At 32.6% G+C, this 17,005-nt stretch overlaps 1 protein-coding gene across 4 annotated transcripts; it reads left to right on the top strand.

The window, feature by feature from the left end:
* The first annotated feature begins 655 nt into the window (after window positions 1-655).
* LOC18442111 (2-aminoethanethiol dioxygenase, putative (DUF1637)) lies at window positions 656-6,269 on the top strand. Of its 4 annotated transcripts, none has more exons than XM_020672336.2 (5): window positions 656-803; window positions 2,987-3,150; window positions 3,394-3,541; window positions 5,121-5,309; window positions 5,723-6,269. In XM_020672336.2, the coding sequence occupies exons 1-5, from the start codon at window positions 704-706 to the stop codon at window positions 5,839-5,841; spliced, it is 720 nt and encodes a 239-aa protein (XP_020527995.1). In that variant the 5' UTR covers window positions 656-703; the 3' UTR covers window positions 5,842-6,269. The 4 variants fall into 4 exon arrangements, with proteins under 4 accessions (XP_020527995.1, XP_011626253.1, XP_011626252.1 ...); XM_011627951.3 differs by having other exon boundaries at window positions 5,720-6,269; XM_011627950.3 differs by having other exon boundaries at window positions 5,121-5,324.
* The last annotated feature ends 10,736 nt before the right edge of the window (window positions 6,270-17,005 follow it).

The following is a 17,005-nucleotide window of genomic DNA, read 5'->3' as shown; positions in this document are numbered from 1 at the left end:
TAACACACCTTGCTCTAAAATAGTATGCTATGTTTCGGTATAAAGTTTAACCACCATGTTATCTTGAACCTTCACAAATGGGTTTGTTGGTCGAATGTTTAACCAGTATGATTGTTTTACAGCCCACCATGTCCATGCTGTATGCATTTACATCTGGAATGCATGTTGGAGATCCTTGGTAATATGTGTGTAAAATGTTTCTGGAAATATTGCATTCTCTCCTCTTTAATTTGGTCTTGAAAATGTAAGAATTCATATGCATGCTCACTTGAACTCATATTTTGCATTTGAAGAGAGTTATCTTGCAAATCTCTACACTGTATAATAACAACTTACCTTATAAGAACGATTGTTCTTTTTTGTGATCTGAACAGATATTAGGGTTAGGTGAACGGGAGCTTCCTTCTTCATTCATGGTCGAATTATTGAATTAAAGACAACAACAATGTTGAATAGTTCCTGGTGCTCTATTATTTTATAGAAAAACAAACCTTACATAGCCGGCAATTAAAATCTCATCAATGAGATCTGGAGCAAGGTTCTGAAAAGTGGAGCTCATACTCTCTGTGATTTGGTGGGGTGACACGGGAAGTAGCCAATGGCTCTAATGTATTTCTTACACAACTGGTGAAGAAACAATTATTAGAAGTTCTATAACTTCTGTACATTATCTATTGGTTAAATTGGTTTTCTTTAATTCACCATGCCAGCCGTACAAAGGCTTTATGATGCTTGCAAAGTATCCTTTACTTCAAATGGACCAGTTTCAGCAGAAGCTCTTAACAATGTCCATGCTATTCTAGGTGTGAACCTTGTTTCTTTTTTATGTCGCACTTGTCTCATTTATGATGTTTTGTTGTGTTATGGGTTTTTATTAGTATTTAGCTCAAGAACCGAATAAACTGATTTTCCATCTGGGGGCAAAACTGGATAACGCCTCAAATCAATCAACTCTTTGAATGGCTAGCCAAAACCTGGTCCAAACTGTTGTTTTTCTTTAAAATAAAACTATATGGGTAACACAAACACCAAGTTATTCAAAGTTCTGATTGAATCAAAGACTGGGGATTTTGATTTTGCTTGTATTACTCTTCCTTGTCATTTCTTCTTCCTTGCTAGTTAGGTATTCAGTCCACTTTTAATAACATAGGTGGCTTGATTCATTTTTATTACCAGTATTGAATTACTTTATTGTCTTGTCTAAGCTTGTGCTATTATGCAGAAAGGAAATTAATGGTAGTCCTAGAACGAGTAGTAGCACTCTTACTTTCTCTCTGTCATTGACATTCCTGAGTTTTGGGCTTGGCATTTGTTTTCAACCTGATGCCCCTCCACTTGGTGATAGCAAATATAACCTTGTTTCAAGTAATGTTTCTGATATTTATTATGAGTGCACAAATCAATTTGATATGCTTGGTAGACTCGTGCTGATATGGTCACTTCCTCTTCAGTAATGTTTAGGAAACATGGAGTTAATTTTGAATGTATTACTCTCGAGATATATGTGGATATATGTTAGCATTTTTCCATTTCTTGGTGCCTACTTTGAGGCTGAAGCTCTGATACTCTTATTAGCCAGTGAAACTTTATTGGAATTCAATTGGACTTAGATTCACAGCCTGAGATCTTCCACTTCTAACAAGGGCATAACAGGTCTCTGTAGCATGCCATCGCATCTTTCAATGGCCTATTTGATATCAATCTCCCATGTTAGCGCCCTGCCATTGCTAGGGACCCTTGTCTGACCTCTAACAACTAGCCAGCTTCTGTCCGCCTGTCATGAGGCAGAAACCTTCTTTTCCCCATTTTATTTTTTGATTGTTGAAACCTTCATTCTACCATTGCGAATTTTACTGTATCTCCTCCCTTCTCAGAGAGTTCCTCACCATATCATCCACCAGCACCCCATTATCTAGACTACCGGGATTATTTGTTCTTAACTTATCAAGAAACTCCCATTCATTAGTGGATACGGTATTGCTTCTAGATTGGCGGTCATATAATTCAATCCTATGCAGATCCTCACAACTTCATGGTGGTCACTGTAAACCAAAATCCATTGATGCCACCATAAGGTTACCATTCTCCTTGAACCTCAACTGTCCACCTGGTGATTGGAATGCCATTGAGGCTTGCCCAGACTTTGTGGTACTTCCTACCATAAACCTAGAGACCAGATGCCAATTTTTCGGAGTAAGAAAATCCATATGTAGCACTGTAGCTCCATGTCTGAGCACCCTCTTCGCTTCCATCACAGACTACAAATAATAGAAAAATAGTAACCTTAACCACGTGATTATTTCTGACCTCCATCTTTGAGTATCCGAGTTATCTATCGTATTAATCTCGTCAGCAGGTGGATTCAACCTCCCCACCAAGCATGCATTCAGCATTGCCAACTTGCTTCTTGTGGTGCTCTTGTCTATGACAATTGTCATCTCTCATGGCCAAACCTCTCTCTTTGACATAAGAGGTTTTGAACTGACCCCTCCCTTCCTTCAAAGTTTGCAGACCTATAGTTTGGTCATTTCCCATGCCTTCCCACCTTTACTGGCCACATTTCTTGGGGTTTTATCCATCTCCAGTCCATCCTCGCCTTGAATGCTCCTCTGTCCGGCCACCTTGACGTGATGTTCTGTTCCTGGCTCCTTCATCCTCATGGTCTTAGTAGGTGGTTTCTTCCATCCCCCGTACCGGGTTCTTTGATTGAGCGACAGAAGCTTTAGCTTCCTTCATATCAAGTCTTGCGAGGTTCAAATACTATCAAAAGAGATAGAGTTGCAATATTCAAATAACAGTATGCACAGTGCCCCGTCGTGGTCATACACTTCTCTTCTTTTTTTTGTAGTACCATGTGTTCTTTGGTAGTGGGATGGATTACGTCTCTATAATATTTGCTTTCTTTTGACTTTCCTTTTATGCTGCAGTTCTCTTTAGCCTTCCATTCAGTGAAAACACATTGTTTTTAACTTTTGTACTATTCCAGATGACATGAATCCTTCTGATATGGGCCTCCAACAGGAGGCACAATTAGCAAGAGCATGGAAACCTTCATCATATGGTGTTAATGGAAAGAAAGGACGAAATGGAAGACACCACTATCCACCTCCAATCACCTACCTGCATTTACACGAGTGTGATAGCTTTTCGGTACGTTTTCCCAGTCTTGTTCCATTTATTCTCTTAGTTGGTTTCCCAAGGTGTTCTATTATTAAAGGCACTTTTGGTAGCAAGCATTGTTTGAAACTTTTAGTTTTGCTAAAGTTAGGAGTTTGTTAATGCCTATCTGACATTTTACCACTAATGAGTCATGATGAATACACTTAAATTCTTTGAACTTGGTGCTGTTCGCAAAATTGTTGACGGATTCTGTATGATGATTTCTTTTTGCAGATTGGAATATTTTGCATGCCACCTTCTTCGATTATACCCCTACATAATCATCCTGGGATGACAGTCTTAAGCAAGCTTCTTTATGGTACACTACATGCGAAGTCTTATGATTGGTTGGATGTACCAGAGGCCATCAATGCATCAAATGGTGTGGTTTTCTTATCTCCAAACATATATCTGTTGAGTATTATTTTGATCATTTGAGTTAGATAATGAGTTATAGTGTATATGGCTTCTTTTTCTGTTTGCTTTGCATTTAGTAGATTGGCCCAAATTTAAAATGACTTTTTACTTTATCGTATTATGTTGAAGTATTTGTGTTGGGCTTCAAAATGTGGAGTTGCAAGAGAGTACTTAGATTTAAACTTTTCGATTTATTTAATAGATTAACAGCTATGAAGTTCGGCCTTTTATGCCTGGGCTTCCTCTCACACTTGATTTACCTTGCTGAATATGTCATTTGACTTGAACTGAGGTTTTTAGATTTGGATATCAAATCATATAACCAGTATATTCTCTGAGCAATGCATAGTTGATTTGATAAAATCCGGGAGTAGGTTTTATAATCATTATATTCTTTTGGTTGGCAATTTTCGCTTTGGTCCTGAGGTAATTGGAGCAGGATTGCTCAGGAATTGGGATGTTCAGCTGGTGTAGTCGTTCAGGGTATCAAGCGAGGTATAAGATCTGTTATGGAAGCCCTATCCTGGTTGGTGGTTTTGATAGCATATGAGAAAATGTGCATGAGGGATCTCTATATCTGGCTAGGGTGGCTCTTCAATGTCACTCTTATAGGACATGTATTTCAATTACATTATATTTTGAGATGTTTACTTAAGAGTATAAAGCGTGTAGCGCTGTAATTGTGAGTATAGCACTGCCATGTGAGTGGCACATGGCATATATAGACATACTTCAGATCCTATCTTACAAATTTGGTATTTCCTTAAGTGAAGCATTGAGGGTCGGAGATGGCTTAGACATAATTTTGGAGATTCCTAGATTCAGTCAATCAACTTTGCCCTCTTGAGAATATTCCGTTTATCAGTTCTGCAAGTTTTTGACCTCCATTATCAGTCCTGCAATTTCTTGGCTTCCATTATAGATTGACTTGAGCCTCTAATTGGATGAACATGGAATAGATAAGCCTTAGAGAAGTTGACATGCAAATTATTGCTTTTTGGAAGTTGCACTCTAGTTTCATGGGGTGGAATCAAAGGGCTGTAATTCTGTTATTGGCTAATGAGTTATTCTGTCATGTGCTATTTGTTCTTATACAGGGTTATTTTTTCTAACACATTGAAACTTTTAAGTAATTATTTCTTGGCTCAAATAATCATTGTGGATGACAGGAATCATCTGTTCAACCAAAACTACTTTGATCTTCATCATTGAACTCCTTCATTTCAGTGACCCATTTTGTCAGTGGAGTACATAGACTGCATGGCATAGTAAATATTGTGCATGTATTGCTTTTGATTTTGAATTTTTTGTGAAAGGATTCCTGTTTTGATTGCTTTTAATTTAAAGTGAAGATGAGCATGATAAAGCACATTTTCTTTTGAAACAACTGAGCTAATTCCAGATATCCTGAACAATCACTGTTTGAACTCCATGTTTCCAGTGAAGTTAGGTTCATGCACAATGGCTTTCTCATTTCTTTTACTTGTTTGCAAACTACAAAAGATGATGCATTACTAAGTTTAATGGGTTGTGGGAATTTGCAGCAAAACCTGCGAAGCTTGTCCGAGATTGCGAGATGAGTGCATCCGGTGGCACCACTGTTCTCTTTCCAACGAGTGGTGGGAACATCCACACTTTCAAGGCCATAACACCCTGTGCTATTCTTGATGTTCTATCTCCCCCTTATTCAACCCCAGATGGGCGGCACTGCTCTTATTTCCGAGTCTCACCAAGTAGGAATCTTCCTGGTAATTATGGTGCCCATCGCTCTCTCTCTCTCTCTCTCTCTCTCTCTCGCTTTGTGCATGCGCGCATGCGTATATGCTGTGTGCATGTGCATCATGTGTGTTGTTTCTAATTACAACATATTTTTTCCTTTTTATTTATTTATTTTGTGTGTGTGCACGTATGCTCAAGTGTGCTGTGTGTGCGTGTGCGTGTGCATGTGCATCATGTGTGTTGTTTTTAATTACATGTTTTTTCTTTTTCTTTTTCTTTTTTCTTCTAATGTTTGAGTGAAGACTCTCTCTCTCCCTCTCTCTCTCTCTCTCTCTCTAAATACACACATACACACGTGGTTGTACATATTCATTTTTCGCTTCAGTTTTCCTTTACTAGTTCTGACTCGATTCAATCTCTACAGTAGCTTTGGTTCAGAAAACTGGAATAAAGATGTCTGAGCTGACCTGGTTAGAAGAGTATCAGCCCCCTGATAGTTTTGTGGTTCAGAGAGGAACGTACAGGGGCCCTACCCTCATTATTTGAAGATTTTGGGGTTTATGTACCATACATGTATCAGAGAAGCTCCAATCATATTTCTCTAGTATGGCCAATCAAAGGGTTTGCCAAACAATGTTGTTTATGATGGTAGCAATAATCAGTGTCATTGGGGGGGCATCTGTAGTGGCCTACGGGTTGTAAATATCTCGGCATAATTAGCTCGCAAAACATGGTCGTATTGGCATGATCAACTGATACTTATGCAAATCAGGTAGGATATGTGTAATTTAGCAAGTTAGTGATCATTGATCTGCAGATGAGTTGTTGTTGTTCATATTCTGAATTATTAGATGCATAAAATATAAAGCATTTAGAACTACGCCAGAGAGAATTAGACGAAGTGTATTTAACCTGGAAATTGAGGCAATGTACAATTATATGCATATCTGAAGAGAAACCTGAATTGAGGTCAACTCTGATTCTTTGTATTAACCAGTATGGGGAGAATTGGATTTCATGTTTCTTGTGGTTGAATTGAACTGGATGGCTAGACTTTTATTTCACATTTTGAATTTCAAACTGTCACCCACCATGACTAAAATAAAGTTGCTGCTAAAATTTTTTGGTTTGGCATCGTGCCTTGTGTTTTTGGCCGGACTCATTGATGCTGTAAAATCTAAAAGTTTACACTATTGAAAACTGTTGATACAAAATAAGATTCATGCTATAAAATTTGCAACAATTCTAAGATAAACTAAGACAATATGTAAATTATCTAATAAAGTAGAAAAGAACCACATAATAACATTTTTTTTTTTTTCCTCTGGACTTGTTTTTTGGCCTAGAAAATTCAGTTTTAAGCCTTTTATGAACTACCGTGTCAAATACAAAAACCTTATGTTGTAGGTTTTATATCTCATAATATCATAAATGATTCATCTTTGCTTCCATCAAATAACACCTATCTTATAGTAAAAAGGAAAATCTGTAGGCCATGACGAATAATAAGTACAACTGGTAATTTATTCAACTGGTAAAAAATTGCATCTAAGGATTAAAGAAAAGTAGATATTTTATAAACGTAAAGAAAAGATACCGGCATTTTTATAAATTGATTCATTTTTCTCTTTGAATCATTTTTCTACATTATAAAAAATAATAACCCTAATTTATATCCGTGAACTACTCTCCTCGAATACAAAAACCTAGGTCATGGATCTCATATCCCATAATTTCATTCGTGATTTCTCTTCACTTTAATTAAATAATACTATCTTACTGGTAATTTATCCAACTTTCCATGCATTGGAAAACTCTATCTTAGGGTTAAAAAAAAAAAACTGAAAATAAAAGGGCTATAAAAAAAAATTACCTAGTAATTCTGTAAGTTGATTTAACTCTGCTTTGTTACATGAAACCCTACTCTTAGAGCCTTTGGTTCTTCTCTCAAATAAATAAGTCTTTACGACTAGTGCAATGGGGGAAGATGGATGCTTTCACGGCAATAGTGTCGCTAATACGATGTGAACACTTTTACGGACTGATGGATGGTTAGATGTCTAGTTCTTTATTTTATTTTTTTAATATTAAATGTCTAGTTCTGGTTTTTTCTTTTTTTTTTTCTCCGGTTATAAATTTTTATCGTTTGAAAAACAATAGACAACAATATAATATTTACATATCATGAAAGTATCTTTCGATTTGAATCATCACTTTGAGCATACACTACAAAGTCACATCAAGTTCCATGGTAATTTATAGCTTTGAACCACATACGTTATCCAACAGATTGGTAGTATAACTCACAAATATTATGCATCTCTGGTATCTTTAACTATCGCCATATTATGGGCTTTATGCTTATGTCCTAATTTCGATAGTGCTCTAGAGATGAGTCGCATCTCATAAGTAGCAGCTTCACTTGCAAACTTATATAGGTGTGTCTATCAAAAGTGCCTTTATATTTTAAATAGTCTAATTTATAAATAGTCCATAACCATCATTAATACTTAACTCAATCTACTTACATACAGGTTATTACTAGACTTATCCACTATATTGATCTTATTAAAAATTGTGCTTAAATAGTTAATTGTCTAGTAACCAAACTAATCATACATACAACATGTTATTACCACATTACCATACTTAACTTCTTCCCATATGCACTCCCTCTCTCTCTCTCTCTCCCTGCTCTCTTTCTCTCTCTCCTCTCTCTCAACAGTAATTTTCACCATAATTAAAATAAGTTTAATTATTTAAATGTTAATTATAGTTGGAAAAAGTTTATATAAGTACGAGGATCAAATTAGGGCACACATAAAAAATCTCACTAGAAGAGGCTGTTTTGATGCCCAAATATTCTCAAATTGATCATCTCGACTTCAAGATGGATGGACATGAGAAAACATGAATTTCAAGTTTTGGAAATAGTGCATCTTGTAATGCATTTTTGGACCGTCAAGTTTCAATATTTTCAAGTTTTCATAGATCTACTTGATCTACATTATTTTTAAAGCTTTAAATTTTATAATTAGTGATGGAAATATATTTTAAGGCTATCATAAAGATTTCCAACATTGAAACCACATTTCTCGACATTATTTGAAGGTGCGCTCTACTTTGATTGTTTAGAGCCTTGGCTCTATACAAACCGCACCGATTATAGTTTCATTAGTAATAAAAATGGTCATTATGAAGCAACCTTTGTCAAAAAAATGATCATTATGAAGCACTATTCAAATTTTAACTTGATATATCAATATATTATAATGTTATAGTTACAATTATATAAATGTACGTATAAGTGTTCTATTTTTATATTGTAATTTATCAATAATTGTTTGAATTATTATAACTAATTATTTTGTTATAATAATTAATAGTAATAGTAATTGTTAGAATGTTCACGTGATAGATATATACAATTAATTATAGCATAATTATAAAAAAAAAAAATTACAATAGTATTTAGAATCCTAATTAAATATTACGAATATCTCATAATCATATAATTTTGTAATCATTTATTAATAGTAAACAAATTCTAAAGTTATCTATAGAATTTATTACTTTATATTAATTAATTTAGTTTACAATTAATAAATTGTTTATAATTTATTTAGGGGGCGTCACTTGGTGCGACGGTAAAAGGCTCAGGCAGTTAGCACAAGAGTGCAGGTTTGTGTCTCGAGAGTGGCCACTTTTTGCATAAAAAGCCAAAGGTTAATGACCGTTTCCAGCTCACCCCTCCCTAGACCCTACATAGGTAGACCCTACATAGGCGGGACCAACATCGGGTTATGCCCCTTTTTATATTTGTAATTTATTTATAGTTGTAAAATTATCATATCTAAGTTACTAAGATGTCAATTTTTATATATTATTTGATATCCAGTTATATATATATATATATATGTGTGTGTGTGTGTGTGTGTGGGATAATCTAAACTTCACAACCCTTCAAATTACAAAGATTCAAGATAGAGAGAGTTATGAAGGGTGGATTTATTAATTTTGTAATCTATTTTTTTAAAAAAGTTATTTTTGTAGGTAAATATTACTACAAGACAAATGGTACTTTTGTCTTGTAGTAATATTATACACCCATCACAACTCCTTCTAACTTGAACCTTTGTATTTTGAGGGGTTAACTCTAGACAAATCCTATATATATATATTTATATATATATATATATATATATATATATATATATATATATATATATATATATATATATATATATATATATATATATATATATATATATATATATATATATATATATATAATTTTTTGGGTATGTATACAAATTAATTGTATTTGCAATAGATATCTATTTATCATGGGTTGTTTATTATGCATATCATGTGGCATATTTTTGTATTTTTATTTTTTTACAGTTTTTAGAATAATATTTAATTATAAGTAAATAATGTGTTTGCTAATTTTATTTTAAATTAATTTTAATTATTTTATAAAATAGTATAATTAAAAATAAGAAAAAAGAAAGATAAAATAAAAAAGTAATTAATAAAAAATATAACAAATAAAAATATAATTCCTTCTATTTTATTCTTTTTTCTTCTTAGTTTCTCCAATGTTTAACATAATACTTACTTATAAGTGAATAATATATCTACTATTATAAGTAAAAATAATTTTATCTAAAAAAAAGATAATAATTAACAGTAAATACAAATTAAAGATGTGAATAATGTAATAAAAATTATTTTTAGAAAAATAATTACCTCACAATGGAAGTCATAAATAGAATCATAATCATATTTTGAAGTTTATAAGATATGTTTTTATATTTTTATTTTTTGGAATTCTCTAAAATAATATTTACTTACAAGTAAATAAAAAATTTATTAATTTAATTAATAATAATTTTAAAACAGATTATAAAATAATATAACTAAAATATAAAAAACTATTATCTAATAGAAGCCCTTGTGAAGATGGATCCAACAAATTCTCTCTTTCTATATCTCTCTACAATCGAATATGTCAGTTTAAGATTGATAATTTATTTTAGTGACAAATATTTAGTATATGTGCAATGCACGTGCACATTATATATATACTAGTAATATGCAAATGCGTTGCACGTAATATTTAATATTAATCATTAAAAAATATTTATCATTAGAAAATATTTTCAATAGAATATGGTCTTAGAGATTATTGAATTTAGCCTCATAATTGAATAATTTTATTAAATAGTTATGATTTCTTTAGAACCACAAAAATAATAACAATTTAGATATACTAATTGTGATAAAATAGGATTATATGGAGACTAAAACATTTTAAATGAAGGAATTTATCTTTAAAATTGAATACTATATCAAATAATTATAAATTTGATACATTATTTAAAAAAAATTTAATTAACACATATCCATTGGGCACAAATTAAAGTAAAAACAATTAAATAATTCAAATTACATAAATAAAAGTGATAGAGAATTCAAATTATATAAATAAAAGTGAGAAAAAAATTAATATAGGTTCGTTCTAATGCAAATATTAAATGTAATAGTTCCTTAAGGCATAAGGTCTTTGCTAACACCTATATGCAATGTATTAAGCTCTTAAGGTATACTTCAAAAGCATTTGCCTTGTTATAAACAAAAATGATATGAACCGTCAATACTGAATTTAAAAAGAAAATTATTTAATCATTATACTTATGGTATTAGAAGTTATAATTAAAAAAAAAAAAAGTTAAAAAAAAACAGAAAATATAAAAAAATGAAGAAAAAAATTATTATATATAGTTTTTTAAATATACTTTTCTAGGAAATTCTACCCAATTATGATCCCTTATGCCTTTGAAGAATTATTATCTGTAACTCCTATTTCGTTTGAAATTTGATGGGAATCAAGGAAAATTGAAATGTTGACATGCTTAGAGCACATACATAGAGGTATAGTTTCAAGAAAATAATGTCTGGAAATGTACTCATAGTATGCGTCTATGCTCATAGAGTATTTTTTATTTTATCAACAATTTAACAATTTGTCATTTTCAACCATTCCAAATGATATGAAGGATTGAGGAAAATTTTATTCAATGAAAATTCCATAGAAAAATTATTGGAAGGAAATAGAAAACTAAGAAAATACTAAAAGGGTCATCTCTACTCGCCCATGTAAATTATGTGATTTGCCTGTGTAGAGAAAGCATCAAAGGCAAGCCATGGGGAAGAACAATGTTAGAAAATCAAAGTTAACTGTAGTAGACTTAAAATTGAAAACTAAGTTATTACAACTTAATTAACCTAAAACTGAAAAATAATTCATTTTTAGAATCAAATTCGAAGCATAAGATTGTTAGGGTTGGGCATTAGAGAGAGATAGATTACATTAAGAGAGAGAAAGATGTATACCTTTTAAGTTGTAGAGAAAAACCTTGTTGAAAGATTACGATGTGAGAGATGGGAAGAGAGTGACCACATTCAAAGGGGAAAGAGAGAATAAATAAGAGGAGAAAGACCCCGTTAAAAGGGAAAAGAGATAATAAATGAGAGAAGAGAGAGTTCGTTGAGAGGGGACGAGTTAGAGAAATAGAGGGAATAAATATTGAGAGAGTTTTACAGATAAGTAACAATGTATAGATAACTAATAAATACTATATTGAGAAATAAGGAGTTACCATGAGAAACCCTTGAGAGAGAGGAGAGAGAAGAGAGACAGATCGTTGGGGGAGAGATAATGAATATTGAGAGAGAGTTTTAAAGAGAGAGATGGAGACATTTCTAAAATAACATTGAGAAATAATCAGAGAAAAAGAGAGACTTTAGACAAGAGGGAGGGAAACTTGAGGAAAGATTGAGATTTTAATTGAGAATATTGATAAATATAATGGAGAGAAAAATATGGGGGAGAGGCATTTGAGGAAAGATATAATAATAATAGATTTTAAATGAGATTGTAGATAAAAACGAGGGTGAGAGATTTTAGAAAAGAGAGACTTGGAAAAATTGTAGAGAGGGGGAGAAACTGTAGAGAGGGAGACAGAGGGAGAGAGATTGAAGGAAAAAGAGAGGGAGAAAGATTGTAGGAAAAAGAGAAGGACACGTGGCATAAGAATAGATAGGGTATTGCTCTCACTTAATGTATATATGGAAAAAGTTTGGGTGAGTCCACTAGCTCACAGGAAAAGATTGAATCATCTTACTATATATATATATATATATATATATATATATATATATATATATATATATATATGAAAAAAGATCATGTCAGCCCATGACCTGACCATTACAGTATAAGCCAATGGGCCATATTGAATTTGGGCCCAATCCAATGGTCACGATTCTATTTCGTATTTGAATTTTATTTTTTTTATACAAATCCAAATCACTCGAAATTTTGAGCGTCTATTCTTAAAAAATAATATAATCTAATAAAGATATTAAACAAATCATTATAAAAGTATAAATTGATCAAAATAACCCTAAAACTTTTCTAGGGTATTTTAATCAATTTATATTTTACGAATTATTTTTTTTTATTTTTATTGAGTGTGCCTTGATGAGTAGAAGGTAAGTTTAAATTTTTAAGTGATTTGGATTTGTAGAAAAAAAAAATGAAAATTCAAATACAAAATAAGGTTGACTGTCAGATCGGCTTAGATTCAATCTAGGTCATTGGCTGATATTGTAGTATTCAGCCCGTGGGCTGACAGCATCTTTTCCCTATATATATATATATATATATATATATATATATATATATATATATATATATATATATATATATATATATATATATATATATATATATATATATATATATATATATATATATATATATATATATATATATATATAAAGTAGAAAAAAGTATAAAGATAATATGAAAGAGGGCAACTAGGGGCACAATAAAAGGACTTTTAGGATAAAGCACGGTGTATATATATTTAACAAAGTATTTACCCCTACATATTTAACAAAGTATTTACCCCTACACCTGCAAGATCTCTTACAATATCCAATTATAATCAAACCATTCTTGAAATAAATAAAATAAAAATAAAATCGGTTCTCAATTGGTACCTCTTCAAATACAATTCTTTATTCAAAAAACAAAACTAGAATTTATTGCTTTATGAGAAGAGAAGTAAATATTTAAAAATGTAAGATTGCCGCAGATTATCCCACCTAGGCTTAGGCGTGCCACCGAAAGAGAATTCCCCAAAGAGAAAAATATATCTAATGATAACTTGGAGAGAGAGAGATAAAATTGGGGCGTACCTCCCTTTTGTAATCCCAGGCCCTTTCCAGAGAGTGCTAAATTTTGGGGCAAGGAGAGAGAATTCTTAAAGAGAGAGAAGAGAATGTGTATCTCATTTTATGAAGGGAGACCTCCTTTTATAGATTTTTCCTCAATTCGTTGGGTCAAATATCAACCGTCGATCTAAGGAGACTTATGGGGTGAGAGATTTGAGCTATCGATCTCTTTGATCCACCATCAAGATTCAAAAAGATAAGCTAGAGCCTTATCCTCCATTTCTTAAATCTATTCCATCAAATAAGAAAAGCTTATATTTTAATATATTAAATCTTTATTTATTTATCATATAAGTTGGCTATACCTAGAAAGATAAGCCAACGAAGAGGATAAATCTTATATTTTATTTAAAACATTGAAAAATTAGTTTCTCTTAATTTATAAATTCAAATGATAAAAATAAAATATCAGAAAATTCACAAAAATTCAAATAAACATTTTAAAAATCACATAACGTAAAATTAATTATTTTTAATGGAAATCAGATTCGTTAGATCTAGGAAATTATCAATACATGGGAGCACTCCACCTTCAACTACGAATCACGATCCGCCTAACTTTCTCAAACTGATCCAGTAGTTCCCATGACCCACACTCTACTGCAGGGGTTCATGATTGGACTACCAAAGTCAGCCAATAAACTAAGGGATGCTATCCCAATTTATGGATTTCAGGTTCTCCCGTAGAGACAAAAATTATGGTTCTCCAGACCATGATGCAACCATGACTCTATGGTGCATAGGAGTAATCTCTCGTACATGTACACGCTTCACCCTCATTGGTGAATCTCAAAACGGCTATCTATGTACATGCCGTGTGATGATATAATGATTAGGTTTTAGCCCTGTCTCTAATGGTTATTCATCACACGCAAGGGCCACACAGTCCCTTAGCTCTCATCTGAGCATATTCCAACTCTTCAAGGGATAACCCACTAAACCCTTCTCGGTAGATCCCTAAGCTCAGGTATCTTGGGTTTTTCCAAATCTCAGCTGGCCTACCGCGTCGAACCTAGTCCGAGTATCAGCAACTAACATTTGCCGATTATGGTTCACAAAAAGACCACACTTCCACTGAGTTTATGTTCCACTACATAAAATGCTTAGATAAGCTCTCATAAGGCCTTTAAAGGCCACATAAACCTAACACACAAGTCCCGAGTAATGGAAGGAATTGGGAAAAACATTTGCATATGATGGTTTTGAGGGATTTTATGAATGAGCAAAAAAAAATTCTAACAAAATGATACGCACATACTTTCACCCTTCAAAACCAACATCTGCAAAACCTGATTTTGCGTCTATGCCAAGCCCCAAATGACCCATAAAAAGTAGGGAAATTAATGTAAGACTTTTTTCTTTTAGATATTTAAACTTTTTTATTTTTAAATTATAAATAAATTTTACGAGCAAGTATGTTTTTTCCTCTTTTTGTTTTTTTCCCAAAATGCTTTTGGTTTGGAACTTGGAGATCTAAACTAGCTTATTTGTTTTTTTGCCCTTATTCTAGATTCAAATCTTGAGGTTTCGAATTGTTTATTTTGTTAAAAAAAATTTTCAAAACCTGGAGTTGCAAACAAGATTCGCGGTTAAAACCTTGGTTTGGAAGTCCAAGTTGTGAATTGCCCCTTGTGAAATAAACTACATCTTGGCGATGAAGCCATAGTCCCTACTTTATAGAAAAGTTCCTAATTATTAGGGAAGTTACGTGATCTTTTATGTGGTCCTATTATATAAGAAACTACATCCTATTTGTATGCGGTGTGAAGCTTTTGGGTGGGAAAGATCATTTTGCATCGTATGGAAAGATAAATCCTATCTTGTAGACTCCTTATTTGATGGGAAATAAAATCCTATTGGGTAGGGAAGTAAATCCCATTAGATGTAGGAAATATATTCCAATTAGGAAAGAGATGAGAGAGGCTACCCTCTTGAGTTATATAAGCTATGTAGAGAGAGAACAAAACACATTGAAATTATACAAGGGAAAATCTAGAGAAAAGTGGGTTAGCTCTTTAGTTCCCAACAAAACCCACAACATAGAACTCGAAAAAAAAAAAAAAAAGAACAGGATAAAGAGCAGATACAACCCGAAAAATAAGAATAGAGAGTGGACAATAGACAACCCCCAATAAAACAACAGAGAGCGAAGGGTAGAGAAAGAAAAACAGAGCGAAAATCTCAGTACCACGAAAAATTCTCGTGAGCTTTCTAAGACAAAATCAACCGGAATAAATAAGACAATCAAATTTCAGTCAAAGAAAAAGAAAAGGCGCAATGGTACCAACCGCCAGAAAACTATTAACGACATATCGATTTCCATCAAGACAACCAGAAATCGAGGGCCCTACTTCTCTCCAAAAGAAAAGAAAACTTTTTTTCTTTGCCCACTAGAGCAGAAAACTTTTTTTCTTTGCCCACCCGAGCAAGATCAAACTGATAGACCGAATCCTTGCTTTGATACCATGTGAGAAATTGTATTTCTGTATATTTGGGCCTTAAGCCCTCATAGAAGATGTATTTCAAAGCTTATTGAAGCTGTGAATAAGAACCCCAATTTATAGAGTTACAAAACTGTGTACTACTAAAAAAAGTAACGTATGCAATGAGTCATCTTCTTAATATGAGTACACATAAAAGGAAGGAAAATATTGTACCAAAAAATAAGTGCAAGTTACTATAATTTCCACAGGTATTCTAGCAAGAGAAAGATCATGTTTTAAGGCTTAAGTAAGATTGAGTTTGTAATCCCTTGTATTCTCCATACTTGCATGATGTTTTTTTTATTTGTGGAAGAGAACTTTTGGAGCCCCGTGGACCTAGGCAACTTATCAAACCATGTAAATCTTTGTGTTTCTATTATGGGAATATGTTTATAGCACAGAGAAGATCAATGGAAAGAATTATAGGTAGATATCAATCAATATCTAAATTAAGAAAGCATAAGAAAGTGAAGTGTTTGAGCTGTGGAAAGTTAAGCAATGTAAGGAAAGATTGTATGACACAAAAAGGGAACCAGGAAGCCCCTAAATTTGGTTCTGATGTGAAGCACAGTTCAAATGGATCTCTGGGAAATTTAGTAGAAGAAATTGAGTTTTCTGAAGATGAAGAAGTTCTGTTTGTAGATAAGTGAGGAAGTTTTACAGTTTTGGATATTTGATTCAGGTGCATCCTTTCACATAACTCCACATAGACTTTGCCATGACGTGACACGCACGTATGGGTCATATGAGCGAGAGTGAACTCAAGGCATTTCTCGATAAAAACCTTCTTCTTGGATTAAAATCTTTTAATTTAGAATTTTGTGAGTTATGCTTATTTGGAAAACAGAGCAAATTGCGCTTTGCTTTGTCCGCAGCTAAAAATAAGGATTTTTTTTTAAATTGATTCATTTGGACACATG

Source organism: Amborella trichopoda, chromosome 1 (assembly GCF_054954075.1).
Source record: "Amborella trichopoda isolate Santa Cruz 75 chromosome 1, AtrichopodaSantaCruz75HAP2 v2.0, whole genome shotgun sequence".
Classification (NCBI taxonomy): Eukaryota; Viridiplantae; Streptophyta; class Magnoliopsida; order Amborellales; family Amborellaceae; genus Amborella; species Amborella trichopoda.
Note: the sequence above shows the minus strand (reverse complement) of the source record. Positions and strands in the feature narration are given on the sequence as shown.

Bases quoted from the DNA above. Each gene is read 5' to 3' on its own strand.
- LOC18442111 (XM_006852337.4), top strand. From the start codon at position 704: ATGCCAGCCGTACAAAGGCTTTATGATGCTTGCAAAGTATCCTTTACT. The intron at 3,151-3,393 runs GTACGTTTTCCC...TTCTTTTTGCAG, and splicing joins ACGAGTGTGATAGCTTTTCG to ATTGGAATATTTTGCATGCC. The intron at 3,542-5,120 runs GTGTGGTTTTCT...GGGAATTTGCAG, and splicing joins GGCCATCAATGCATCAAATG to CAAAACCTGCGAAGCTTGTC.